Source organism: Phaseolus vulgaris, chromosome 6 (genome assembly GCF_051622355.1).
Source record: "Phaseolus vulgaris cultivar YP4 chromosome 6, ASM5162235v1, whole genome shotgun sequence".
Classification (NCBI taxonomy): Eukaryota; Viridiplantae; Streptophyta; class Magnoliopsida; order Fabales; family Fabaceae; genus Phaseolus; species Phaseolus vulgaris.
In genome coordinates, this window is record NC_143503.1 from 30,720,381 (window position 1) to 30,745,325 (window position 24,945).

At 38.5% G+C, this 24,945-nt stretch overlaps 3 protein-coding genes across 3 annotated transcripts; all 3 read right to left on the minus strand.

The window, feature by feature from the left end:
- Positions 1-268: 268 nt before the first annotated feature.
- Positions 269-6,402, minus strand: LOC150027355 (pentatricopeptide repeat-containing protein At5g66500, mitochondrial-like; the record flags this gene model as incomplete). Its single annotated transcript, XM_090303941.1, is given in 4 exon segments — positions 269-699; positions 5,340-5,936; positions 5,939-6,131; positions 6,133-6,402. Coding segments are annotated over 4 exon segments (1,335 nt in total), but the record flags the coding sequence as incomplete, so codon positions are not given.
- A 1,510-nt stretch (positions 6,403-7,912) lies between these two features.
- LOC137832088 (protein ENDOSPERM DEFECTIVE 1) lies at positions 7,913-11,820 on the minus strand. Its single transcript, XM_068640075.1, has 6 exons — positions 10,643-11,820; positions 9,689-9,808; positions 9,235-9,351; positions 9,024-9,113; positions 8,415-8,522; positions 7,913-8,324 (listed from the first exon to the last, which is right to left on the minus strand). The coding sequence occupies exons 1-6, from the start codon at positions 11,594-11,596 to the stop codon at positions 8,250-8,252; spliced, it is 1,464 nt and encodes a 487-aa protein (XP_068496176.1). The 5' UTR covers positions 11,597-11,820; the 3' UTR covers positions 7,913-8,249.
- Positions 11,821-13,114: 1,294 nt separating this feature from the next.
- Positions 13,115-24,785, minus strand: LOC137832089 (sodium/hydrogen exchanger 6). Its single transcript, XM_068640076.2, has 22 exons — positions 24,384-24,785; positions 24,258-24,309; positions 24,113-24,172; positions 23,978-24,002; positions 23,672-23,757; positions 22,577-22,688; positions 21,259-21,321; positions 21,079-21,098; positions 20,896-20,990; positions 20,729-20,757; positions 20,599-20,630; positions 20,452-20,499; positions 20,293-20,353; positions 19,678-19,775; positions 19,512-19,587; positions 19,381-19,400; positions 19,105-19,202; positions 18,856-18,965; positions 18,433-18,531; positions 18,136-18,233; positions 17,971-18,050; positions 13,115-13,695 (listed from the first exon to the last, which is right to left on the minus strand). The coding sequence occupies exons 1-22, from the start codon at positions 24,565-24,567 to the stop codon at positions 13,637-13,639; spliced, it is 1,605 nt and encodes a 534-aa protein (XP_068496177.1). The 5' UTR covers positions 24,568-24,785; the 3' UTR covers positions 13,115-13,636.
- Between the last annotated feature and the right edge of the window lie 160 nt (positions 24,786-24,945).

Genomic DNA, 24,945 nt, shown 5'->3' on the forward strand with positions numbered 1-24,945 from the left:
TAGTTTATATATATATATATATATATATTCATATTCGTATACATCAATATAATGAATTATACAATGCATGGAAACGAATTTTCATAATCACATATACAAAAGTGTTATCATATAAATTTTAACGTGAGTATATTATTTTTCATTTTACATCATAACACAAACTAAAGCAATAACTAATTTCATCAATTTTATTGTTTATAAATAGTGTTTTGTTTGTCTCATATTTAACATGGGTACTTTTACTTTGGACATATATAATTACTTTTTATCTTTGAAAAGTTCATTATTATTAATTATTATATGATGTTTTTGTATGTATATTAATCTATTCATAACTATTTTTCAAATTCTTCTCAACTGATAATAATATAATAGAGATTATGTTTAACTCTTTTCAACTTTATCTCTCATATAGAATGTATCTTCAAACAGATAGTGACCTGGCATGTTGGTTGCAGCCCAGAACATTGACCCAACTATTCCCAGCTTCCTTGAGCAACCCTTTTGTCTTCATGATGCTTCTCAGTTCATCAACACGATCCCACCTGCCAATGGCTGCATAGAAGTTTGATACAAGAACAATATAGCTAGATTTATTGGGTTCCAACTGCAAGAGATGCTTTGCAGCCAATTCACCTCTTTCAACATCTTGATTAAGACTGCAGGCATTCAACAATGCTACCCATATTCCTGCAGTTGTTGGAACAAGACTTTCTTTTGTGATTGAAAACTAACGTGAATTTTATTAGTATTGAAACAGAGGATTACAACAGCTATTTAATCTCTAGAAAAAATCAATCTCTCACACTGATATTTAGTTCTGTTTACAACCTCTAAGCAAAACTAATCTAACTAACTCTAACAACTTCTTACTGTTAATGCCACAACAGCATGGTGTTAGTTACAAGGCTACTAAAACTATGCTTTAGTAACACAACCATCAGATAACTTGCACTACAACAACACACCTCCTAGTACAAGTTATCCAAGCTTTCCATTCCCATAAGCTCCTTCAATTCCTCAAACCTCACTCTCTTAAGAGGTTTGGTCAGTATGTCAGCCAACTGAACCTCGGTTCTACAATGCTCCACATCAAGCTTGTCTTCATTCACTTGTTCTCTAAGAAAATGATACCTCCTCTCAATGTGCTTGCTCCTGCCATGACTAACAGGGTGTTTTGCAAGATCAATTGCAGACTTGTTATCAATCAGCAGCTTCACCTTGGTACTGTCACAAATCCTCATTTCTTTCAATAGCATTTTGATCCACATAGCTTGACAAGCAGCATATGATGCAGCTACATACTCTGCCTCACACGATGACAAAGCTACCACATCCTGTTTCTTTGAGCTCCAGCATATCAATGCCTTACCAATCATGAACAAATACCCAGCAGTACTCTTCTTATCATCCACATCACCTCCCCAGTCAGAATCTGAATACCCCAAAACTTCAATTTTCTTCAAATTGTTTTCACTTAGCATCAACACGCCATGATCGGTAGTTCCTTTTATAAACCTCAAAATTCTCTTGACTGCAAGCAAGTGGCATGACCTTGGCTGTTCCATGAATCTGCTCAATAACCCAACACTATGACTGATATCAGGTCTAGTGTTGCACAAGTATCTCAGTGAACCAATGATCTGTTTGTACAGTGTAGCATCTACAAGCTCCCCTGGTGATTCTCTGCTCAGTTTCAAACCAGTCTCCATGGGTGTAATAGCTGGATTGCAGTTTGCCATTTTGAACCTCTTCAAAATGTCTTCAGCATACTTCTTTTGATGAAGAAAGACCCCTCTGTCAGTGAATTTAAATTCCATCCCTAGAAAATATGACAAATTTCCTAGATCACTCATCTCAAATTCCTTCATCAGCATTGACTTGAACTTCATATTTTCTTGCTCATTTGCACATGTGATCAGTAGATCATCCACATAAAGACATAGGATTATATGATCAGACTTACTAGAGCCCTTCACATATACTCCATGTTCTGAAACACACTTAGTGCATCCTGCCTTTATCAGAAAACTATCAATCCTCTTATTCCAAGCTCTTGGAGCTTGTTTCAGCCCATACAGTGCCTTCTTGAGCCTATACACTTTGCTCTCTTGACCCTTAACTTCAAAACCTGGTGGCTGCTTCACATAGACTTCCTCTTCTAATGGACCATTCAAAAATGAAGATTTTACATCCAGTTGATGCAAATTCCATCCATACTGTGTTGCTATTGCTACCAAAATCCTGACAGTTTCTAGTCTAGCTACTGGTGCATATACCTCATTAAAGTCAATACCTGCCCTCTGCAGAAACCCCTTTGCTACCAACCTTGCCTTATACTTTGCAATCTCACCATTTGGCCTCAGCTTCAGCTTGTAAACCCACTTTACATCAATTGCCTTCTTCTCAGTTTGTGACACAAGTACCCAAGTCTTATTCTTCTCAATAGCTGCCAATTCCTCTTTCATAGCATCTAGCCAATTTGAATCTCTCATTGCTGATTCGAGATTTATTGGTTCTGATTCAGCTAACATGTTTTCCTCAAGTAATTCACCCTCTTGGCCTATTGCTTGATCAGGAAACACATCATACTCTGTCAATCTTACTGAAGGTACCCTTGTTCTACTTTATCTTCTGACCACTGGTTGTTCAGGTCCAGTTTCAGTACCAACCCTGATAGGATTCTCTTCAGCATCACAGTCATCAAGAGTGGCTCTAACTGTAGGTGGTACAATTTCTCTCTGTGTTGAATTTTCATTCCAGCACCAGCCTCTTGCCTCATCAAATTGTACATCCCTACTCTTGACCATCTTGTGATCTGTTGGTGAATACAATTTGTAAGCACCAGTTGAGTGATAACCAACGAACACCATTGTTTGACTTCTATCATCCAACTTTTTTCTCAATTGTTCTGGTACATGTCTATAGCACAGTGAGCCAAACACCCTAAAGTGACCAACACTTGGCTTCTCACCAGTCCATGCTTCATAAGGTGTCACACCTTGCAGCTTCTTTGTAGGACTTCTATTCAGAATGTACACTGCAGTAGCAGCAGCTTCTGCCCGGAACCTCTTTGGCATTCCTTTTCCATTGAGCATACTTCTAGCCATATTCATTATGCTCCTATTCTTCCTCTCAGCAATGCCATTATGTTGTGGTGTGTATGGAGCTACAATCTCATGAATTATGCCCTCATTCTCACAGAATTTGGCAAATTCAAGGGAAGTGTATTCACCTCCACCATCAGATCTCAATTTCTTAATGCTACAACCACTGTCCTTCTCAACAAGTAGCTTAAATTTCTTGAACTGTGGGAAGGTGTCACTCTTTTTCTCAATTATATATATCCACACATGTCTAGTGTACTCATCAATGAAAGTGAGAAAATAGTGATTACCTCCAATAGATTGAGCCTCCATAGGACCACACAAATCAGAATGTACAACTTGCAATTTCTGTGATGATTTCATGGGTAAATCATGCTTGAATGCCTTTCTTGCAGACTTAGCAATGCAGCATTCTTTGCAAAGTTGTCTTGGAACCTGAATTTTAGGAAGACCAGTCACCATACCCTTTGCATTCAACATGCTCAGGTTCCTAAAATTCAAATGGCCATATCTATGATGCCATGTCCAATTCTGATCATCAGCAACAGTGGTAACAAAACATTTGTGATCAATCATGTTAATGCACACTTTGAAGGTTTTGTTACTTGACAGTGGAGCTTTAAGAACCAATCTCTCTTTTGAATCAAACAGCTTCATTTCTTTATCCACCATCTTCACTGTATAATTCTTCTCAAGTAATTGACCAACACTAATCAAGTTACTCCTCATGCGTGGCACATACAACGTATCTGTGATGATAGCCTCTTTGCCATCCTTCCTTTTCACCATGATGCTTCCAATGCCCTCAGAATTCACTTGACTATTGTCTGCAAATCTGATTCCTCTAGAACTAGATTCATCCAGATCTACAAACCAACCTCTGTTTCCAGTCATGTGGTTGCTGCAACCTGTGTCTAGGTACCACACATTTGATGTGTCATCATCCAATTGTGTTGTAGCCATCAACATTGCATCATCTGAGTCACTTTCTGCCAGCTGAGCCTCATCTTTTCCTTGATTGTTTGATCCTTTACTTGGACAATCTCTTGCATAATGACCATACTTTTCACAACAAAAACATTTGACCTCATTCAGATCCTTCTTCTTTGGATTCTTACTACTAGAAGCACCTTTGTTCTTGGCATCATTCTGATTCTTTGAACATTTGTTCTCAGATTCAGTATTACCCTTCTTCTTTTTCCACTTCTCTTTGTTCTTCTTGAACCATGAAGCCTCATCTTTGACTTTCTTGGTGAATTTTGCTTGCAAAGCCTGATCTATTCCCTTCTCTGTTTTCCTCTGCTTCAGCCTCATCTCATGAGCTTCCAGAGTAGCTTGTAACTCCTCAAGCTTCATAACAGAAAGATCCTTAGACTCTTCAATTGCAACTACAATGTGATCAAAATTTGCAGTTAAGGCCCTCAACACCTTCTCAATCTTCTGCAAACCAGTGACCGTTTCACCACATGTTTTCATCTGATTGGTCAAGACTACCAATCTTGAAAAGAATTCTGATATGGCTTCACCTTCTTTCATATTCAACACCTCATACTGCTTCCTCAAAGCCTGTAACTTCACCTTCTTTAACTTTTCATCACCTCCATAGAGCCTTTTTAGAGTCTCCTATGCTCCCTTCGCCGTTTCTTCCTCAATGATCTTCTCAAAGACATTACCATCAACGCATTGATGTATGATGAACAAAGCCTTTCCATCTTTCTTCTTCATATCATGATGCAAGGTTCTTGCAGCCTCATTGGTATCTGCTGCCAATTCTGCAACTCCATCATTCACAATTTCAAGCACATCTTGAAATCTGAATATGACCTTCATCTGCGCACACCACCGATCATAATTCTCACCTTTGAACACCGGAAGATTCGCCGGAAATTGGGAACTCGTCGTACTTTGATTTGCCATTGTGGAAAATGGATCTTAACCAATGCTCTTGATACCAGTTTGTTGGAACAAGACTTTCTTTTGTGATTGAAAACTAACGTGAATTTTATTAGTATTGAAACAGAGGATTACAACAGCTATTTAATCTCTAGAAAAAATCAATCTCTCACACTGATATTTAGTTCTGTTTACAACCTCTAAGCAAAACTAATCTAACTAACTCTAACAACTTCTTACTGTTAATGCCACAACAGCATGGTGTTAGTTACAAGGCTACTAAAACTATGCTTTAGTAACACAACCATCAGATAACTTGCACTACAACAACAGCAGTAAGCCTAGTACCCTGCTCAACCATATTGTGATACGCAGACCATACCCCTTCTATGTTACCCGCTCGGCCTAATATATCTATGTAGCAAGCATAGTGCTCTGGATCTGGTTCAAGACCATACTTCTCCCTCAACAATTTGAAACATTTTTTGCCTTCCTCCACCAGTCCAGAGTGACCACAAGCGGATAAAACAGACAAAAAAGTCACGGAATTCGGCAACACCTTCCTCCCTTCTTTCCTCATCTCCTGAAACAGCAAAACAGCTTCAAGCCCCCGACCATTTCTTCCATACGCATCAATCATACAAGTCCAAGAAATCACATCCTTCTCACAAATTCCATCAAACAACGACTGGGCATGCGAAACCTTCCCACATTTCCCATACATATCCAACAGAGCATTACACAGCTGAGTCTCACGAGTAAAACCTTGTCGAACCGCAACACAGTGCATCTGCTTCCCTGCCCACAAATCCAAATTCTCAGAGCACCCCACCAGAGCACTGGTAAGCGCAACAGCATTGGGCCTCACCGAGCCCATAACTCTAAATGCCTCACCATACCTCCTATTCCTAACACACCCAGAAACCAACGAGTTACAACACACCCAACACTGGAGTAAAAATCAATAAGAGCAGTGCTCAAAACAACCATATCACGCCCCATACACACCACCAAACCATGAACCTGCCTTCCAAGCTCCAACGCCCCCAAAGAAGCGCAACACTTCAACGCAGAACACAAAGTAAACTCACTAAGCTCAACATTCTCCCTCCCCATTGCCCTAAGAACCCCCAACAGCCTCAACAGGAAGATCGCACCGCAAAAAGCACGAAAGCAAAGCGTTCCAAGCGACAACATCTCGCTGACTCATTTCGTCAAACACCTTCACTGCTTCGTCCAAAGACCCACACTTCGAGTACATATCCACCAGCGAGGTTTTCGCGACGGTTCCGGAATCAGCACCGGTTTTGAGCATTTGGGCATGGACTTGTATCCCGAGTTGAGAAACATGCAAGAGACAATAATGGATATTGTATGTGATGTTGTTGTACAAATTCAAAAAAATTACAATTTATAATTTAGATAGGTGAATTCAACTCAAATTTCAAAATACATTTACACAATTGCATATCTTCTATGTATGTTATTTATGTATCAATCCTACTGTATATCTACTATATATGTTATTTATGTTTTAATACTAAAAACACAAGTTATGTAATACTTCAATTTTATAAAATTTAATCTGTATATATAATCAATTTAATTATTTTCACAAAACATAAAATTCATAATAGCTACGTTTTTAATTTACTGACCGTAAATGGGTTTATACCATACTGTTAAAATTCAATTATGACAATGTTACGGTTAATAATAAGTATTTAAGAACTCAGTAAGATAAATAATCACTTAAATATAAATGTTTTTATAAAAATAAAAAAATAAAATTAGATTTTTTAATATATAGAATATTTTAAGACAATCCGTCATAATTTATTTAAAATAATAATCAATGATAAGAATTCAGATAAAATATTATTGTTATTATATATCTTATATATTTATCAATTTCCATATAATATAACATAAAATAATAATATAGTTGATTTTTCCTTTTTAAATTTTTTTATTGTAATTTTGTTAAATACTAATTGATTTATAAATTTGTGCTATACTATTTAAGAAAATTTTAATTTATTTTTACATTCTATCAATATTATATTAATAAAATTCATATTATTTCTAAAAATTTATTCCATATAATACACACACATATATATATATATATTATTTGTTAATATATATTATTTTGACCTTTTATCATCAAAATATGTTCTACAATATATTTTTTATCAAATATTAATTTATTATTAACAAAAAATTGTTATGCTATAAATGAGAAATATATAAATATGTAAAAAATTGTGTTAATAATATTAGACGGTAAAATAAGATTTTTAGTCTAATTTACTCATGTTATATATCTAATTTTTTTTTATCATATTTCAACACGCCATCATAGTAAATAAGAAAAAAAATTCTATAAAAAAAACTAAATATTATATATTTGTGAAACATTGAAAGGAATGTGTTATATGTAAGAAAAAAAAAATTTGTTAAACTGTGTAGGGAAAATATTGTTTATTTATATATTTATATAAATGTTATTATTGCTAACTATTATTAAATGAAAAATTATATATTTGTGTTAGTCCCAATCTATTTTTAAATGAAAAAAATATTACTAAATTTAATACTTATGTAAAAAGAAAGTGTGTGATTTTGATGGGTAATGAATGATACTATTCCATCCACTTTGACATCCAAATAAAAAGTATTATTTTAGAAAAGTTATAAAATAGTTATTTTTTACTATTAGTGGATGAAAGGACTTTATTCAATTTTTATAACTATCAATCAAACTTTTAAGAAACTATGGCAGTTATAACTTTTAAAAAATTATCATGCAAAATCAACAAACATAGTATCTAACTATTTCTTTTCTCTCTTAACAGTTGTCAAGCTTTCCAACATCATGTGTGTGTGAATGTGGTTTTAGCTGCACAAAATGGAAATACAGCAGACTGCAAACATTTCATTCATTGAAGGACAAAGTGTCCTATTACTATTATTGACATCCAGTGAGTGAAATGGGGAAGAGATGGATGGTGACTAGGCTCAGAGCCTCAGACTTACATTGATAAGAATACAATGTGGAACTTCTTGAGTTGAGACAACAACATGATGTTCCTTTCTTCCCCCTTTTTTCAACTAATGGAAAAAGAATGTGAAAGATATATGAATCCACAGGTCTTGTACTGTTGATGCCCCCTCATCAACTATCAACATTAGATGTGTGTAGGATTTCCACAACTAACTTTCAATTGTGTTATCAGTTGTTGGTTATTATTCTTTGTTCTTATTCTGAAGAAAAAATGAATGCAATTGGATTTGTTGAGCCCTTAAGCAGCACTCCTCCACCTGAAAATTGACTTCAAGATATGAAATAACTGCAGGAGATAAACATGACTGTGGAATTCAGTCATAATCTACACACATAGCAGGACAAACCTGTGATTTATATGTCTTTGACAATAAATCTCCACATTCTCCAACAAGTGCTCTTTCCCCTCCAGCAATTCTGGCTAATTCTGAAATAGAAACATCTATTTCTTCTGCCTGAGTTTGACAAAGTTTTATCATCAGTGCAAAGTGCATTATGTACAATTTAACTTAAGAGGATATTAAGTGTATTTTTCTTCAACTGACATTTTTAGACAACCTCATCTTTTGAACCCTCTATAGTTATTAAAAGTGGTCCAAATCGATCAGTTCAACAATGGAAAATCAGAGATGCTCTTAGTCTTGTGTATGGTGACTTAGAACTTATGGATGGTCCTCCATCAGGTCCACAACCCTATATAGTTATTACATATAAAGATTTCACTTAATTTTCTTAGTATTTATATCAATTTATTGCTTAGTATATTACATAAATTGAATATATATTTTATTCTTACCCATTCAACCACAATTTAACCAATAAACAGTGAAGTGACCTTCACCGATTTAATTACTAGCCCAATTTTGACGACACTGATTGACCCTTTACCCTTTTGGTTACATCACTAAGTAAAAAAAAGAACAAGGAGGAAGCTCAATTCTTTCATTTTGTCTCACCTTCGGCACGAATCTTTGGATGTTGGAAATCATTGTTTCCAACATTTTCAATGCTGAATTCAGAGCATCCCCCACCTCTCTGACATCAACCTGTGGCATAATATATTTTTGTGAGTTTGACCCAGACAATTCACAGTGAATAAGCATAACAGAAAGATAATAAACACTATTAGATAACCAACAAGCATGAGATGGGGATTAATAATCATACCCTAACATTCCCACCAACTGGAAGTTGCACTGAGGCATTCACTAAAGCCTGAATTACCTCAGTAATCGAGACTGAATATTCTTCCGTCATAGTAGACCACTCATCTAGATATGGAATCTGTAATTTTATCCAAGGAAATATACAAATTACTTGTACTGATTATTACTATACATATATATAATTAAAATGATAACTCATAAAGCATATTTGAGAAGAAAGGCTCCTTGATCAATTGACTAAATATCATCACTATGATCCACTTCAATATACACCCATACACACACATATATTGATAGTATGAGCTGGGTATGTAGGAAGGAACAGAATATAGACATATATAGATACCACAAGAACTCAACAAACAATTGTCTTCTTTTCACGGACTGGAAACATTGCACTGAGGACTTGAATGCAAATTCATAAAAGTAGCATTCAGAAGTATTGGTAGCCTTACTTGAGTTTCAAGAATTCTTGACAAAGTCTCTGATCTCCGTAAAAACTCCAGCTCTATGCGTTTCTTGTTTACAGAATCACGCATTTCTGATATTGTCATTGCTTGGGAATATAGTGCTTTCTGCAAGGATCAAGAAGAGGAAAAATAACTAATAGCTTAATGAAGTGGATTAAATTGGTCAAGATGTCAAATAGTTAAGATGCCAATTGAAAATACTGAGCAGAGATGTAAATGTGCAGAAGTTCTGTATAGTTAAAGAAATACTAAGACTTACTACATGAAGTTAAGTTTATACTCCTCCAAAAGGCCATATCAATTTTGAAAAATATAATTTGAAATAAAAACGACTCCAATGTCCAGTAAATAAAGATGTGATGGAGTACACACTCAGGTAATCAAGGGAGCAATCAAAAAATGTTATTTGCACTTGTGGAAGTAGTTTATGAATATACTCTAATTTCTCTGGAGCTTATTCTAAAAAATGCTTAACTATGTTCCTTACAAAAAAGAACTACTGTACACTAGAAACAGCTTATAAAAAAACTACACACTAGAAACAAATAGAGACTTATGCATTTGTATTCTTTGTTGTTCACTGTAGCTAAGCTTTATTCGGTTGGAGCCACAACACCACATCACACCTTGATTGCAGCCTGCAATGGCAGTAACCAATCACATCCAGTAGTCACAACAACCACAAACTAACTCACAGCCATGATGTAAGGTGCTCCAGGGGAACAAAAAAATAACAATATCTTTCAAGGTACAATCAATGCCCTTTTAGCATTCTCCCAAATCCAGTTTCGCAGTGTAACTATAATAGTGGTTCACCTTCCCAATTATGATCATAAAACAAACTGCCTAGCCAGATGACTGCAATTTTCTGTCGTAGCATCACTATCACTACAACATTTGTAATTTATTGCCAAGTAAGAAAGTGAAAGGGTGACTAACCTGGCTTTCTACTTGCTGAGCCTTGGTCGTGGAGTGCGCTCTGGCATTGGCAAATCTCCATTGCAAATAACGATTATATAACAATCTAATGGAATGCATATCTTCCTGATGACCAGACCCTTTCTTCCCTCTCCTTACATCCACTGATGGCTTTAAACTCTGAGGAGGAACAGGAGGCAAACTAAGCCCCCCTGACTTAGCTAACTGATTTCCATTCCCATGCTGCTTGGAGACTGAAGAAGGAGGCTGCTTCTCAGTTCCAGAAGAAGGTAAATTGACCGACCGCGACAAAGGGGAAGGGTGGCGAAACTTCAAGTCCCCACCATTGCTACCCCCAATTTTCTCACCCACAGACAAATTGGACTGAAGCAACATATCTCTATCCACCAATTCAGGAAGTGACTGAACACTGCAGTTCACTCCAGAATCATCACTGGAACAAGCAGCATTAGGTTTGGCCTGATTCAACCCACTGGCTTGCATCAATTTCTCAGCAGCAGAGGCCATGCCATTTGCAAACCTATGATGGTGATGGTTACTAGGGTTATGGTGTTGTTGCGAGAGTCTATACCTTGAAGACACGTAAACCGAGGGAGTGGGAGTGCCAGGCCTAGAAACACAAGGTGTGGAGTTGCCGCTGCCGATTCTGCCAGAACAAGATTTTGAAGGGTGCAGTGGAACCTGTTCGTGTCCGTTGTTGTTCTCTTTGAAAAGCTTCATGGAACGTTGTTGTTTTCTCTGAGAGACAAAACATCCCATTGAAGACTGGGTTTCGGAGTTCTCGTCGACGGGGGAATCGGGCTCCAGCCGCGGGCGGCGCTGAACGGAGGGGGACATGAACCGGGAGCTGACCTCTCGGACCCTGGGCCGGCGCTGGTGGGGAAGCGGAGGAGGCGGCGGAGGGGCTGTGAGATCGGGGTTGTTGTTCTCTTGCATGATCTGAACCTGCACCATGAGAAACCCGGAATGGATGAAAATGAAAATGGAGCAGCGGTGGGTATGGAAGAATCGGAGGAGAAAGAGATGAACAGAAGTTTTGAGTGATTGGGAGAGAAGAAGGAAGGGTTTGGATTGGAATGGAAGAAGAAGTAGCCGTTGGGAATATGTGTTTACGTTGTAACGGTTCTAATTTCAAATATCGATAAAGTTTTTTTTATTATGTTAGTTTTGATTGTGTTATGCTGTGTGTGTGGCGTCGTTCGTAATGGGTAATAAATAATGCCACTTCTTTCTCGTCAAACTTATTTATTTGTATTTGGGATAGGAGCCTTTCTCATTCTGCTATGGCTACCCTTTGCTTCATTTATAAAAAAACAAGGTTGTTAATTTTCATGTGATGGTCAGAGTGAATTGGATAAGGAATAAGAAAATTCGTTGCGTGAATAAAATATAAGATTTTTTTTTAAATTTACTTGTGTAGTTAAATAAGGTGACTTTAGATGTAGAGAGATTAAACTTGACAAATTCTGAATCCACCTCATATATTCTCCCTTCACCTTCGTATTACTAAGTTGCACCTAAACTTTTATATTCCTCCTTCGTATTACTAAGTTGCACCTAAACTTTTATATTCCTCTTCAGTGGCATTATTGTATATTTTTCTTTCAGCCGAAACATTTTGTATTTCATGTTCGTAAAATATTTTTTTTTAGTTTTGTACTTTATTTTTGCAGACTTTTTTTTTAAAGTTTTGTGACTTTTAAAAATATAAAGAAAAAAAAAGTAAAAAAGTTTTGTGACTTTTAAAAATATAAAGAAAAAAAAGTAAATAAATAAAAACATAATCATCCTTAGTAAAAATACCAAAAAATTTATCTCAACCACCAAAATTTATCACTGTAAATAATTATATCACTTGAAAATTAAAAAGAATATATCATGTTTTTCATCATGAAGGGAATTGTACGAAGGTGTTGAAAGAATTAGCCTTAAATTTTTGGCTTTGACCGGGAAAGAAAGTTTAAGGCTAATTTGACTTTTCAAATTTATGATTTTTTTTCCTCTAAAATTATATTTTTAATTAATTTATTCTATCTTTTCTTCATAGTCCACACAACAATATTCTTTTGTAGTTTCGAAGAGTATTTAAAAAATGTGTTTGGTAACTTGCTTGTGCAAAACTTATGACAATCACTATTTATTTAGTGTCATCTTTTAATTAGATAATCTTATAATTTTAATAAATAAAAAATAAAATATTCATTTATTTAATAATAAAAAAAGTAAATAAATTATTTTTATTTATTTTAAAATAAGTTAATATTTTTTACCACTATTTTTGCACAATAATACACATATATATATTTAAATTATTTTAAAAAATAATAAAACTATAAAAATGGCAAAACATATAATTACTTCGTCTATATAATTCTTTAATACTATTTTTACAAAATTATATATATATATATATATATATATATATATATTAAATTGTATTACTTTTTGCTAAAGTTGCCGTTTCTGTAAAAATATTAAAAACATAATTAGTTTATTCTAAATCCTCCTTTGAACTAAATTTTACAAAATGTAAACCCCATTCTACTCGAACACAAATAGACATCTGACTGTGATGAACGCCCTGAAAATTTACAGTGACGAAAATCCAGCAGCACAAGTAATGGGCGTCTGTGGCTGTATAAGGACTCACCCATAGTCCATGATGTATTTATGTTGTTATATAATTTTCCATGACTGTATTCATTTTGAGATGATATAATTTCACCGTCACAATGGTTGGGTTGGGTTGGGTGAACTAAATTTTTGGTATGGTGGTGAGATCCAAATGATAAACCTCCAAACTTCATGGCAGAGGTATATATGAACTGCATGGATGCTATATCTGCCGAGATGATGATGTCCAAACTTCAACCTAATGAGATTTCACATTCTGAATCGTACAACTTGTGTGCTGCCAACTCCTACGAGCTATCTATGAATTGCGTGACGGAAATTCTGTACAAAAAACGCATTCAGTATGTCGTCTGGAAGGAATCATGACGAATAGGGGCTCTGCCCATGAAATCCCGATCTTGTAGAAGTAAAAGGCTCCGCTGTCAAAATCAAGACAAACAAATTGCAATATGGTTAATTTCAAAACAAAATTACTTCATAGAAATACACTTAAAAACACTCGTTAGCTTAAAAAAAGTCAAGAGTTCCAAGAACATGGATGAAAAATAATTATTTGAAACACTTCTAAGTACAAAATATACTGAATACTCAACCTACAAGGATGTACAAACACTTCTAAATGGACTCATGCAGTAAGGGTGGACAAAAAATTCAAAATTCAAAATCTAATCCATAATTATCCATATCCATATTAGTTTTCATCCATTTAAATGGATTTATTTCAAATCTAAATCCATATTTTTGGATCCTATCCATTTAATTGAATATGGATTAGATATAAATTGGATACATTTTTGGATTATCCAAATTGCATTTTGGGATAGATTTTGACTTGGCCTGAGCCAAGTTATGCTAAGACAAACTAGCCGATGTCGAACATGCTAATGTTGAGCCGAACAAGCCCACACCAATGTCGAGCTGAGCAAACTCGGGTTGATGTCGAGCCGAACGAGTCCGAGTTAATGTCAAGTCTCCTGTGCCCAGGCCAATGTCGAGTCAATTGGGCCCAAGCCAACGTCTAGTCTCTCGGGCTCGAGCCGACGTCAAGCCGGCCACGGTCAATGTCAAGTGGAGCGGGCCCAAGCCGATGTCAAGTCGACTGGGCCCTGACCAATGTCGAGCCGAACGAGCCCGAACCGAGGTAGAGTCTCCCGGGCCCGAGCTGATGTCAAGTCGATTGGGCCTAGACCAATGTCGAGCTGAACGGGCCCGAGCAGTCTCCCGAGCTCAAGCCGATGTCGAGTCGATTGGCCCCAGGCCAATGTCGAGCTGAGCAGGCCCAAGCCAATTTTGAGACTCCCGGGCCCTAGCCGATGTCGAGCCGAACGGGCCCAGGTCGTTGTCAAGTCGAGCGATCTCGAGCCGATGTCGAGTCATCAGGGACCGGACAATGTCGAGTGGAGCGGGCACAAATCGATGTAGAGTCGATTGGGCCCTGGCTAATGTCAAGTCGAGCGAGCCTGAATCGATGTCGAGCCGATGTCTAGTGGAGCGAACCCGAATCTATGTCGAGTCGATTGGGCCCAGGCTAATGTCAAGACGATTGGGCCTAGGCTAATGTCAAGACGATTGAGCCCAGGCTAATGTCAAGACGATTGGGCCCTGGCTAATGTCGAGTTGATTGGGCCATGGCTAATGTCTAGCCGAGCGAGCTCTAGCCGATGTCAAGACGTCCGGGCCTAGATTGATGTCTAGTTGTTCGGGCCTAGACCGATGTCGAGTCGTTCGGGCTCAGATCGATTTCGAGTCGTCTGGGTTCATGCGGATGTCGAGTTCGGATTCAGATCGATTTTAAGTAGAGATGGCCTGGGCCGATATCGAGTCGAGCATCCCGGGCCGATGTTGAGTCAAAGGGCCCGACCCAATGTCGAGTATCCCGGGCCCGGGCCAGTGTCGAGTTGAGTTGGCCGGAGCCGATGTCGAGCAGAACAGGCCCAGGCCGATCTCAAGCCAAGAGGGCTTGAGTCAATGTCGAGTCGTTCAGGCCAGGACAATGTCGAGTGGAGCAGGCACAGATCGATGTCGAGTCAATTGGGCCCTGGATAATGTCGAGTCGTCCGAGTTCAGGTCGATGTCGAGTTGTCCGGTATCAAGCAAAACGGGCTCGAACCGATGTCGAGTCGTTCAACCAGAACTGATGTTGAGTAGTTCAGGCCCGAATCGCTGTCAAGTCGTCTTGTCCCGGACAGATGTCGAGTGGAGCGGGCCCTGATCAATGTTGATTCGATTGAGAGCCCTGGCTAATGTCACGCCAAGCGGATCGATGCCAAGTCGTCCGGGATCGGGCTGATATCTAGTGGTGCGGGCCCGGGTCGATGTCGTGTTGATTGGGCCATGGCTAATATCGAGCCGAGCAGGCTCGAGCCAATGTTGAGTCGTCTGAGCCCATATCTATGTCGAGTCGTCCGAGCCCGGACTGATGCCGAGTCGTTCGGGCTCAGACTCATGTTGAGTCGTCCTGGCCCGAACCACTCTAGAGTCGTCTGGTCCCAGACCGATGTCGAGTGGAGCGGGCCCGGATCGATGTCGAGTCGATTGGGCCCGAACCGATGTCAAGTTATCCGGGATCGATCTGATGTCGAGTGGAGTGGGCCCGAATCGATGTCGTGTCGATTGGGCCATGGCTAATGTCGAGCAGAGCGGACCGATGTCGAGTCGTCCGGGTTCGGACCGATGTTTATTCTTCCAGGATCGAGTCGATGTCAAGTGGATCGGGCCCGGGTCGATGTCGAGTCAATTGGGCCCTGGCTAATGTCGAGCCAAGCAGGTCTGAGCCGATGTCAAGCGTATCGGGCCCGAACCGATGACAAGTCGAGCGGGCCTCTGCTATTGTCGAGTTGAGCATTCCCGAGTCGATGTCGAGCCTAGCTGGATCGGGACGATGTCAAGCCGAGCTGGCTTGGGCCGATATCGAGCCGAGCATCCCAGGCTAATGTCGAGTCGTCGGGCCCACGCCAACGTCGAGCCGAACTGGCTAGCCCAATGTCGAGCTGAGCAAGCCCAACTGATGTCGAGTCTCTAGGGTCGAGGCTACTGTTCAGAGGTCTGAAACCGGGCCGATGTCAAGCCGAGCGGGCTCGAGCCAATGTCGAGTCTCACGGTCCCAGGCTGATGTCGAGCCGAACGGGCCGAGGCCAAAGTCGAGATAAGCAAACCCGGGCTGATGTCGAGCCGAACAGGCACGAACCAATGTAGAGTTCATTGTGCCCAAGCCAATGTCGAGCCGATTGGGCCTTAGCCAACGTCGAGTCTCCCGGGCTTGGGCCGATGTCAAGCCAAATGGGCCACGATCGATGTCGAGTGGGACAAGCCCGAGTCGATGTCAAGTTGATTGGGCCCTTACCAATGACGAGCCGAACAAGCTCGAACCGAAGTCGAGTCGATTGGGCCTGACCAATGTCGAGACGATAGGGCTTGACCCAATGTTGAGTCTCTCGGGCCCAAGCCAATGTTGAGTGGAACAAGCCCGGGCCAATGTTGAGTCTCTCGGGCCCAAGCGAATGTCGAGTGGAACGGGCCCGGGCCAATGGGCTCGAACCGATGTCAAATAGATCGGGCCCAGGCTATTGTTGAGTCGATAGGTCCAGACTGATGTTGAGTGGTCCAGAACCATACCATTGTCTACTCATCCGGTCCTGGACCTATGTCGAGTCGTCCGGGTTCGGGCCGATGTCAAGTCGTCCAGGATCGAGCCGATGTCTAGTGGAGAGGATCCGAGTCGATGTCGTGTAGATTGGGACCTGGCTAACGTCAAGTTCAGCAGGCTCGAGCTGATGTCGAGTCAACCGGGCCTGGGCCATTGTTGAGTCGTCTGAGCCCGGACTAATGTCGAGTTGAGCGGGCCTGGATCGATGTTGAGTCAATTGGGCCCTAGCTAAGATTGAGCCGAGCGGACCGATGTCGAGTCAGTCGGGCTCGACCCGAGTTCGAGTTATCTGGGCCCGAACTAATGTTGAGTAGTATGGGCTCGGGCCGATGTTGAGTCGTCTGGGCTTGAACCGATGTCGAGTGGAGCGGACCCGAATCGATGTCGAGTCAATTGGGCCTTGGCAAATGTCGAGTCGAGCAGACCGATGTCGAGTCGTTCAGGTTCGGGATGAGGCTTATCCGTCCAGGATCGAGTCGATGTCGTGTGGAGCGGGCCCTGGCTAATGTCGAGCCAAGCGAGCCCGGGCCGATGTTAAGCCGACCGGGCTTGGGCCGATGTCAAGTCGAGCTGGCTCTGGCCATTTTCAAGCCGAGCATTCCCCAGTCGATGTCGAGCCTAGCTGGCCCGGGCCGATATCGAGCCAAGCATCCCGGGCTAATGTCGAGTCATCGGGCCCATGCTGACATAGAGTTGAACGGGAGTTGAGCAAATCCGACCGATATCAAGTCGAACGGGCCCATGCCAGTGTCGAGTCTCCCGAGCCTAGGCCGATGTTGAGTGGAACGGGCTCGAACCGATGTCGAGCCAAGTGGGCCCGAGCCAATGTCGAGTCTCCCGGGCCCAAGCTGATGTCGAGCCGAACAGGCCCAGACCAATGTATAGTTGAGCAAATTCGAGCTGATGTCGTCAAACGAGACCAGGTGAATATCAAATCTCCTGGGCCCAGGCCAATGAATTTTAACATGTCTAGGTCATATCCATGCTTCCTAGTCCTATTGACTTCATCAATTTTTCAGTGAGAAACACAATTTTAGATAAAACTTACCTTCGTCGTCTTCATCTCCATTTTGACTAGTAAAGAATGGGGTGAGGTAGTTTTTATCAATTGCTGTAAAAGATGCAGCACTGCAACGAAGAAGCAAAGAGAAATTAGATTGGCAACATCATTATATACCTAACCCTATTTGCAGTTTCAGAACATAGACGATACCTCTTGTGCAATTCTTTTAGCTTCATCTTGATTTTGTTCCCTGAAGATGACTCTTCATTGTAAGGAGGAGCAATATAACCATTTCTTCCATCAAAATTCTTGCAAAAAAAATAAAAAAATTTGAAAGATTATCCATTGTCAGAGTCATCTTGGGACTGTCAAAATTGTGTACATCTAATATTGACGGGTGATGCCTACAGATGCAAATTTCAAGGTAAAAGACATACAAGAAACTCCGCAGAAGTAGAATAAACACACAAAATTGTCTTAAATGGCATTATTTGTTGTAAAACTTACTGTGACAGTACCAACTGAAGCCAAAGGGCTATCGTCATCACCACCTACAACATCTAGAGCTTCCAGCATGGTACCTGTTGAACCACCAATTAGCAATACCTGAAAAAATAGTTTGAGGTTGAAATTACTGCTCAGGGATGGGAATTAAACAAAAGCTCGGGGTAAAAGTTTCCTACCTGCTAATGACCTAAATAAGAAAATTAAATGAATTGGACAAATCTTTAACTACGCATCACTGATCTCATATTACTCATCCACCTCAAATTATTATCTTCTCTACACTTAGTTTTTGCCCTTGTAGGCACTATGTATGCAAATAATATTTACAATGTACACAATATACAACATCGTCAAGTACCTTACACTACCCCTTATTTATATTTTACAGTAATTAGCTTAGTGAATGGACAAGAGTGTGCCTACCGTCAAAACAACTATTGCAGTAGTTGCAGTAAAGATGGTCTGTCCATGTCCTTCTGGAAGATCATGAACGGATTGCAGAGCAAGCGCAAAAGCCATTGCACCTCGAAGTCCTATTCACGTGCACAAAGTGAACAACTTAGGCATGGCATTATAGAATATGCCACAGGCAAGAAGTAGTTTATTTTATAGACAGAATTAATCAATCTTTCACCGTAAATTCGAAGATTTAAGTTTTGTTGAATTTCTTACCACTATACCAAAGTGCCTTCTGATATTTTGGAGGTATCCTTCGATGACTGGGTCTGACCACATTTACCAAATAAGCACAAGAGAAGACATTTGCAGCCCTGCAAATAGAAACCCAAGAATATAATTTACAACTTCTAAGAGAAATGCAAAAGTATAAATATGCTTAAAATGGCATGCAAATATTTATACTGAAGAAAACTATCCAAAATGCCAGAAATGAGCATGTGCCACAGTAATCAAGACATAAAATGATATCAATCAGTATAAATTAAATACCTTGCAATTCCAATAAATATCTGAAGTGGTTATTATATGGGTTAAGGAAGAAGCACCAAGAAGAAAATAAAATGCTAAGGTAATATAAATGACATATCACAGCAGTTCCAATTTGAGGCCAAAAAGGATACAATGGAGAAGAATATAAATCCAACATGTGACCAGCTATGTTGCTCCATAGCAATATCAAAGCCCATGTATATAAATCTGTACAACACAAGACAAAAGGTGTGCACATCATTCAGAGGAAATGTAAAAACACAACAGGGTAAGTACCACAAATGAAATCCTCCTTACACAAATGTTTCAGCTAAAGATGATATCAACTCGAAAAAGGCTGATGCAAATCTTTGAGAACTTTGTGACAAATTGGAATATGCATAATGCTTCATGACCTAAAAAAAAACAAAAACAAAGCACAAGAATACTCATAAAGATGTCTTAACATGGACATGAAACAACACAAACTATATATATGTGTGCGTGTGCGCGTGCGTGTGGATGGACCAAATTACACCATGTAAGTTATGCCAAATGTTACACCGTTCAATATCCTTTGCTTGGATCATATTCTTTTAAAAGTCACTGTTAGATTGAAAGTTTCTATCACATAGATCATTTATACAAAACTTTATATTAATCTAAAATTATTTGATGCGCCTTTTATATAGATTAAGATTGACGTAATGCATTGCATACTTTTCAAAATATGCTAAAATATGAATAATTTAATCATCTTGTTATTGTGTCTCAGTGTTAACAAAATAGACATGAATAACCACCATGATATTAAATTATAATAAGCTTGGATTGACAAAATTCACGTTTTATATAAAATTATTAATAGTGTAACTTACACCAGTGTACTTTAATCCCTCCTCATATGTATACGTGTAAACAATATGTACTTACTATTCCAGTGAACAGTATTGATACAATACCAGACAGACCAAGGCCTTCAGCAAGCATGTACCTAAAAAAGAAAATATTTTCGTATTGATTTACATCATGAATGAAAGTTGAGAAGATTGTATGAAAGTTATGAACAAAGGATCCAAGAAGACATCTTACGAGAAATATGGGAAAAGGACAAATAGACAGCTCTCCAAGTTCTGAAGGCTGAATGGAACCATAAAATTCTTCTGATCAGTTTATTCCAAACATGATGGAATCATCAAACAACAAATCTTCCCATCAAAACTAATATAAAATACTTACTTGTCAATATCTAATCCTGCATACTTAAATAGGTTCTGGTAGTCAAGGTTTCACAACATATTTTTACTTATAAATCTGACCAAAATGAGTACTACAAATATATAGAACAAGAATGGATTTCAAAGGATATCAAAGCAGATATAAATCCAACTCCAACACCTGCAAAATCACCAAATGAATCACAACTAAGGAATAGCATCTGTGATGCAAAAGTTGACAAAATAAAACTAGTTCCTTAGTGAGGCTCCCCCACTCCCCTGAACCACAACCTAAACAGAACATTTTATAAAGACTGACCTGCTGACATTGACCCTACAAAAGTCTCCAAAAACCGAACAACCACCATGAATAAATTTTGTCCAGATGGATCAGCTTTAACAGATGACATTGTCCTGCAAAGTACGTGCTTAAGTTAAAAATGAACCTTAATGATATTGGTCTACTTCAGATAAAAGCCATATACTTCAGACATTCAGGTACCTGTACAAAGAAATAGCCATCTGCCCATAACACAAGAGGGAGGATTAAGACAAAAGAAAAAACAAAAATAACATTAGAAAAAACAATGAAAAAGATCATCCAATTAGCACTATCTATCTTTAACCATATCTGCACTACAGAAAAAAAAATTATGTGCATTCTCCAGCAACAGGAACTTACTGCATCATTCAAAACAGATTCCCCAAAAACCAAGGCGTATAGATTGACATCAGTGCCCAGCTCCTGCAAATAACAAAGGTGAAGTTCCATGTTAGAAATTAAATATATCATAAGATATAGATTTATTGTGCATATGCGGTCAGGATTAAGATGAAGGAAAACAGAAGACGAGCTCAGATAGAAAATAGGAAAGCACAAAGTTTAGTGGTCAATAGCAAGCTATAGCAGGATAGTGGAGCGGCCCTAGGCCACTATGGGCCTCAAATAGCAGCCAAAGTAGCAACTTTTACAAGATATAGCAGCACTACCATGATAAAGGCTTCAAAAAGGTATTTATTTTACCCCTATAACTAGTATTATCACCGGTGGATGACAGAATGGCAAAATTCAGCCATATAAAGATGCCATTGCAGCCTATGGCACTGCTACAACAGACCTTCCTTCACAAATTGCCTAAGGCAGTTGGCAAGAAATTCACCACACCAATCCACCATGGTGACCATGTTGCTGCAATTAAACAACATTTGCCTCAAACATCATTCTTTGGGGTTTTTTCGGGGTAAAATATTCCACAAGTTACCATTGTTTTGACCTTAATTTTTCACACTTTATATGACTACTTATCCTATTTCCATTCTTTCTTATTCCTTTGAACTTGCCAATTCACATTCTGCTAATTTTTTATTCACCCTAGATTGATGGTCATTCTGTGTGTAAACTTTACTAATGATTTATCCGGAATTTCTTTAATTTTGGGGGTTTTGTTTATTACTTATAAGTGTCGTATAAATTATTTAGTTTGTTTATAATATATATAATGGAGGTCATCCCACTCTTGCTTTTATGGACCACTATCTCAGATTGATAACTACGGCACAAATCTCTAATTTGATTCATAACTAGGCCATTTCATCCAGTTCTTGATGAGATGGTGAAGAATATTATAGAATTGTAAAATTTTAAATTTTCCTCACTATGGCTTCATGTTATTTTCCTGTTACGTACTATTAATGAAAATATGTTCTATAATGATATTTTTTGTCATTCATAATTTATTTATGGCATTATACCAAATGTTTATGATAATCTAAACCAAGATCTGAACTTGTGTGAAAAATGTAGAAACATGAGCAAAAAAAACAGACATAGAAGGGAATGTTAATCAACATGGCTATTGACATTCCACTGCCTTTTGTATTGGACATGCATATTGGATTAATGAACCTTATGGCTCACAAACTAGGATATTGAAACGTGCATATGGACTAACAGACTAAAGGTATAAATGGAAGAATTACAAAATAAAGAGGAAAATCACCTGAAATATGGACAAAACAGTAACAGGATCAGTAGCTGATATAAGAGCACCAAACATCAGGCACTCTACGAAAGGTAGCTTATACATTAGAAAGAGCACACCACCAAGATAACTGCAGCATAGATGAAAAATAATAAGCAATTAATTGAAAAAATTCCTCATACAATCAATAGCACACTATGGCAGCAGTATAGTAGAATAGTGGAGTGGAGAGGAGCTGCCTTGAACCACTGTGGGATTCAAATAGCAGAGTGGTTTTCAATGGCGACCATTGTGGCTACTATAGCAGCAAAAATGGATTTTTCTGCGGGATAGCAGCACTACCATGATACAGCCTTCAAAAAACCCATTGTTACCCTAGAACACCATTTTGTGGGGGTTTTCGGGTAAAATATTTCACAAAAAAGTAACCTTAGTTTTGACCTCTGTTCCTATACATTTTTTTCGCGTGTTCTTTCTTCTCCTTCCTGGGTCACATTCGGATAATTTTTATCTAATTTGCTATATTCATTTCCTATTATTTTCACAACGATATTTCATGTTTTGACATTACTATCATGTTATTATTGTTTCAACATTGATGGTGATTGTGTTTAACTTGTGAGCTATTATTTATCATGAATTTCTTTAATTTTGGGCATTTTTTTATTGAGTATTTATGTGTAGAATACACTTGTAATATGTATTCTAACTAAGCTTCTAAAACCTGCAATTGCAATTTCAGCCACAAGGTCAAAATTCTTAGGATCACAGTGACCACAATTATGACTGCATTGACCGCATTTGTCAACAGTATAGCACAATATCAAGGATTGCAGCGAAAATACTACCAGTACCATGACCACAATTTGAAACCTTTCATAACATTTAAATGGTGGTCATCCTGCTTCCCCTTATCTCTGGATAGCATTTTCAAAGTTAGTCGCTAAGAACCACTATCAAATATTCAAGATTGATAAAGGTCTGTCTGGATGAGTTTCTCTATAAACACATATAAGAAGAAAAAAACTTAAACTTACATAAAAGAACTTCCATAATTTAGCCTAATAAGAACGCGTACCAATTACACCAAAAGAGAGGTTAAAAAAAACTTACACCAAGATACCCGTAACAATTGAAGCTATAAAGGTGCCGAGGATAGCAAATGTGACAATTGCTCCAAAATTCGAGAAAAATGGTTTCTGCAAATGAATAACACCATTAACACCAAGTCAAAAGGCTTGTCCTAGAGAACAGAAGACTTGTTTGGGTAGAGGCAAAAAAGAGTTTCTGAGAGCTTCTCTACTGGAAATATAGAGGGATTCTTTTCTCGGTAAACAAATTCTCAAAAGACGTTCTAGCTTCGTATCCAAACAAGCTAAAACACATGTCTAGACAAAAGAGCACAGTGGAGGAACTCACAGGTGCGAGACTGAACCCAGACTGAGTAAGAGGAGTCAAGAAAAACACGAGATAGTGTAGCCACAATACATGATTAAAACAAATAACTAAAAATTCGAGGAAAAGAAAACAATAACAGTATCTATCAGAGGATATAATATGATAGGAGGTAGCAAGAACAGGAAGAAAAACTCCTCGTGAAAATTGAACCACGCCCTGTACAAATTTCACAATCCAAATGTCAGCTCCGGAAAATAAATTCAAAAAACCAATAACAGAGTTCATTATTAGTGAAAACAACCTGATACTAGTCTCGGTGTCTGAAATGTTTGCCAGAATGCCAACAATTAACCCTGGAGAGTGAAAGTTAGGTTAAAAAAACGGGAAAAAAGAAAAAAGAAAGTTCAAGAAAGGAAAGAGAAGGTACCTATGAGAAGAGAAGCACTGGCTTCGGGGATGATGTAAACCTTCTTGCGACGGAGAACGTGGCCGAGGACGAAGGACAGGACGAGCATCATGATCTGCAGAAGGATTCCGACGCCGGCAGCTTGTTGGTCCTTGCCGGGAGCCTTGCGAGTGTCGGCCGGAGAAATTTCAATCTCCGAAGCCATTGTCCTTGCCGAAAGCAATTATCCGATTGCTTCCGATTGCGATTGGATTTCTTGGCGAATCAGAACAGAACGCTGTTCTCTCAACAACTCTGTTCTGATCAGATTCTCTCTTTCAATTCCTTTTCTCCACTCTTCTTTCTTACCTCTACGACTCCGCTTCTGCAAAGAACAATAAATAATAGTAAAATAATAAACACATAATTTAACTACAATATTATTTTAGTGTAAATAAAAACTATGATTATAAATTATTCACTCTTACGATAATTTCTTAAAAAAAATCAGTAAATAGGGTATAAATTTATTCATCTAATAACATTTTGTATAGTTAAATTTGTTTTATATTAGTTTTTGGCTAACCTTCGTTTTTTTTTTCAC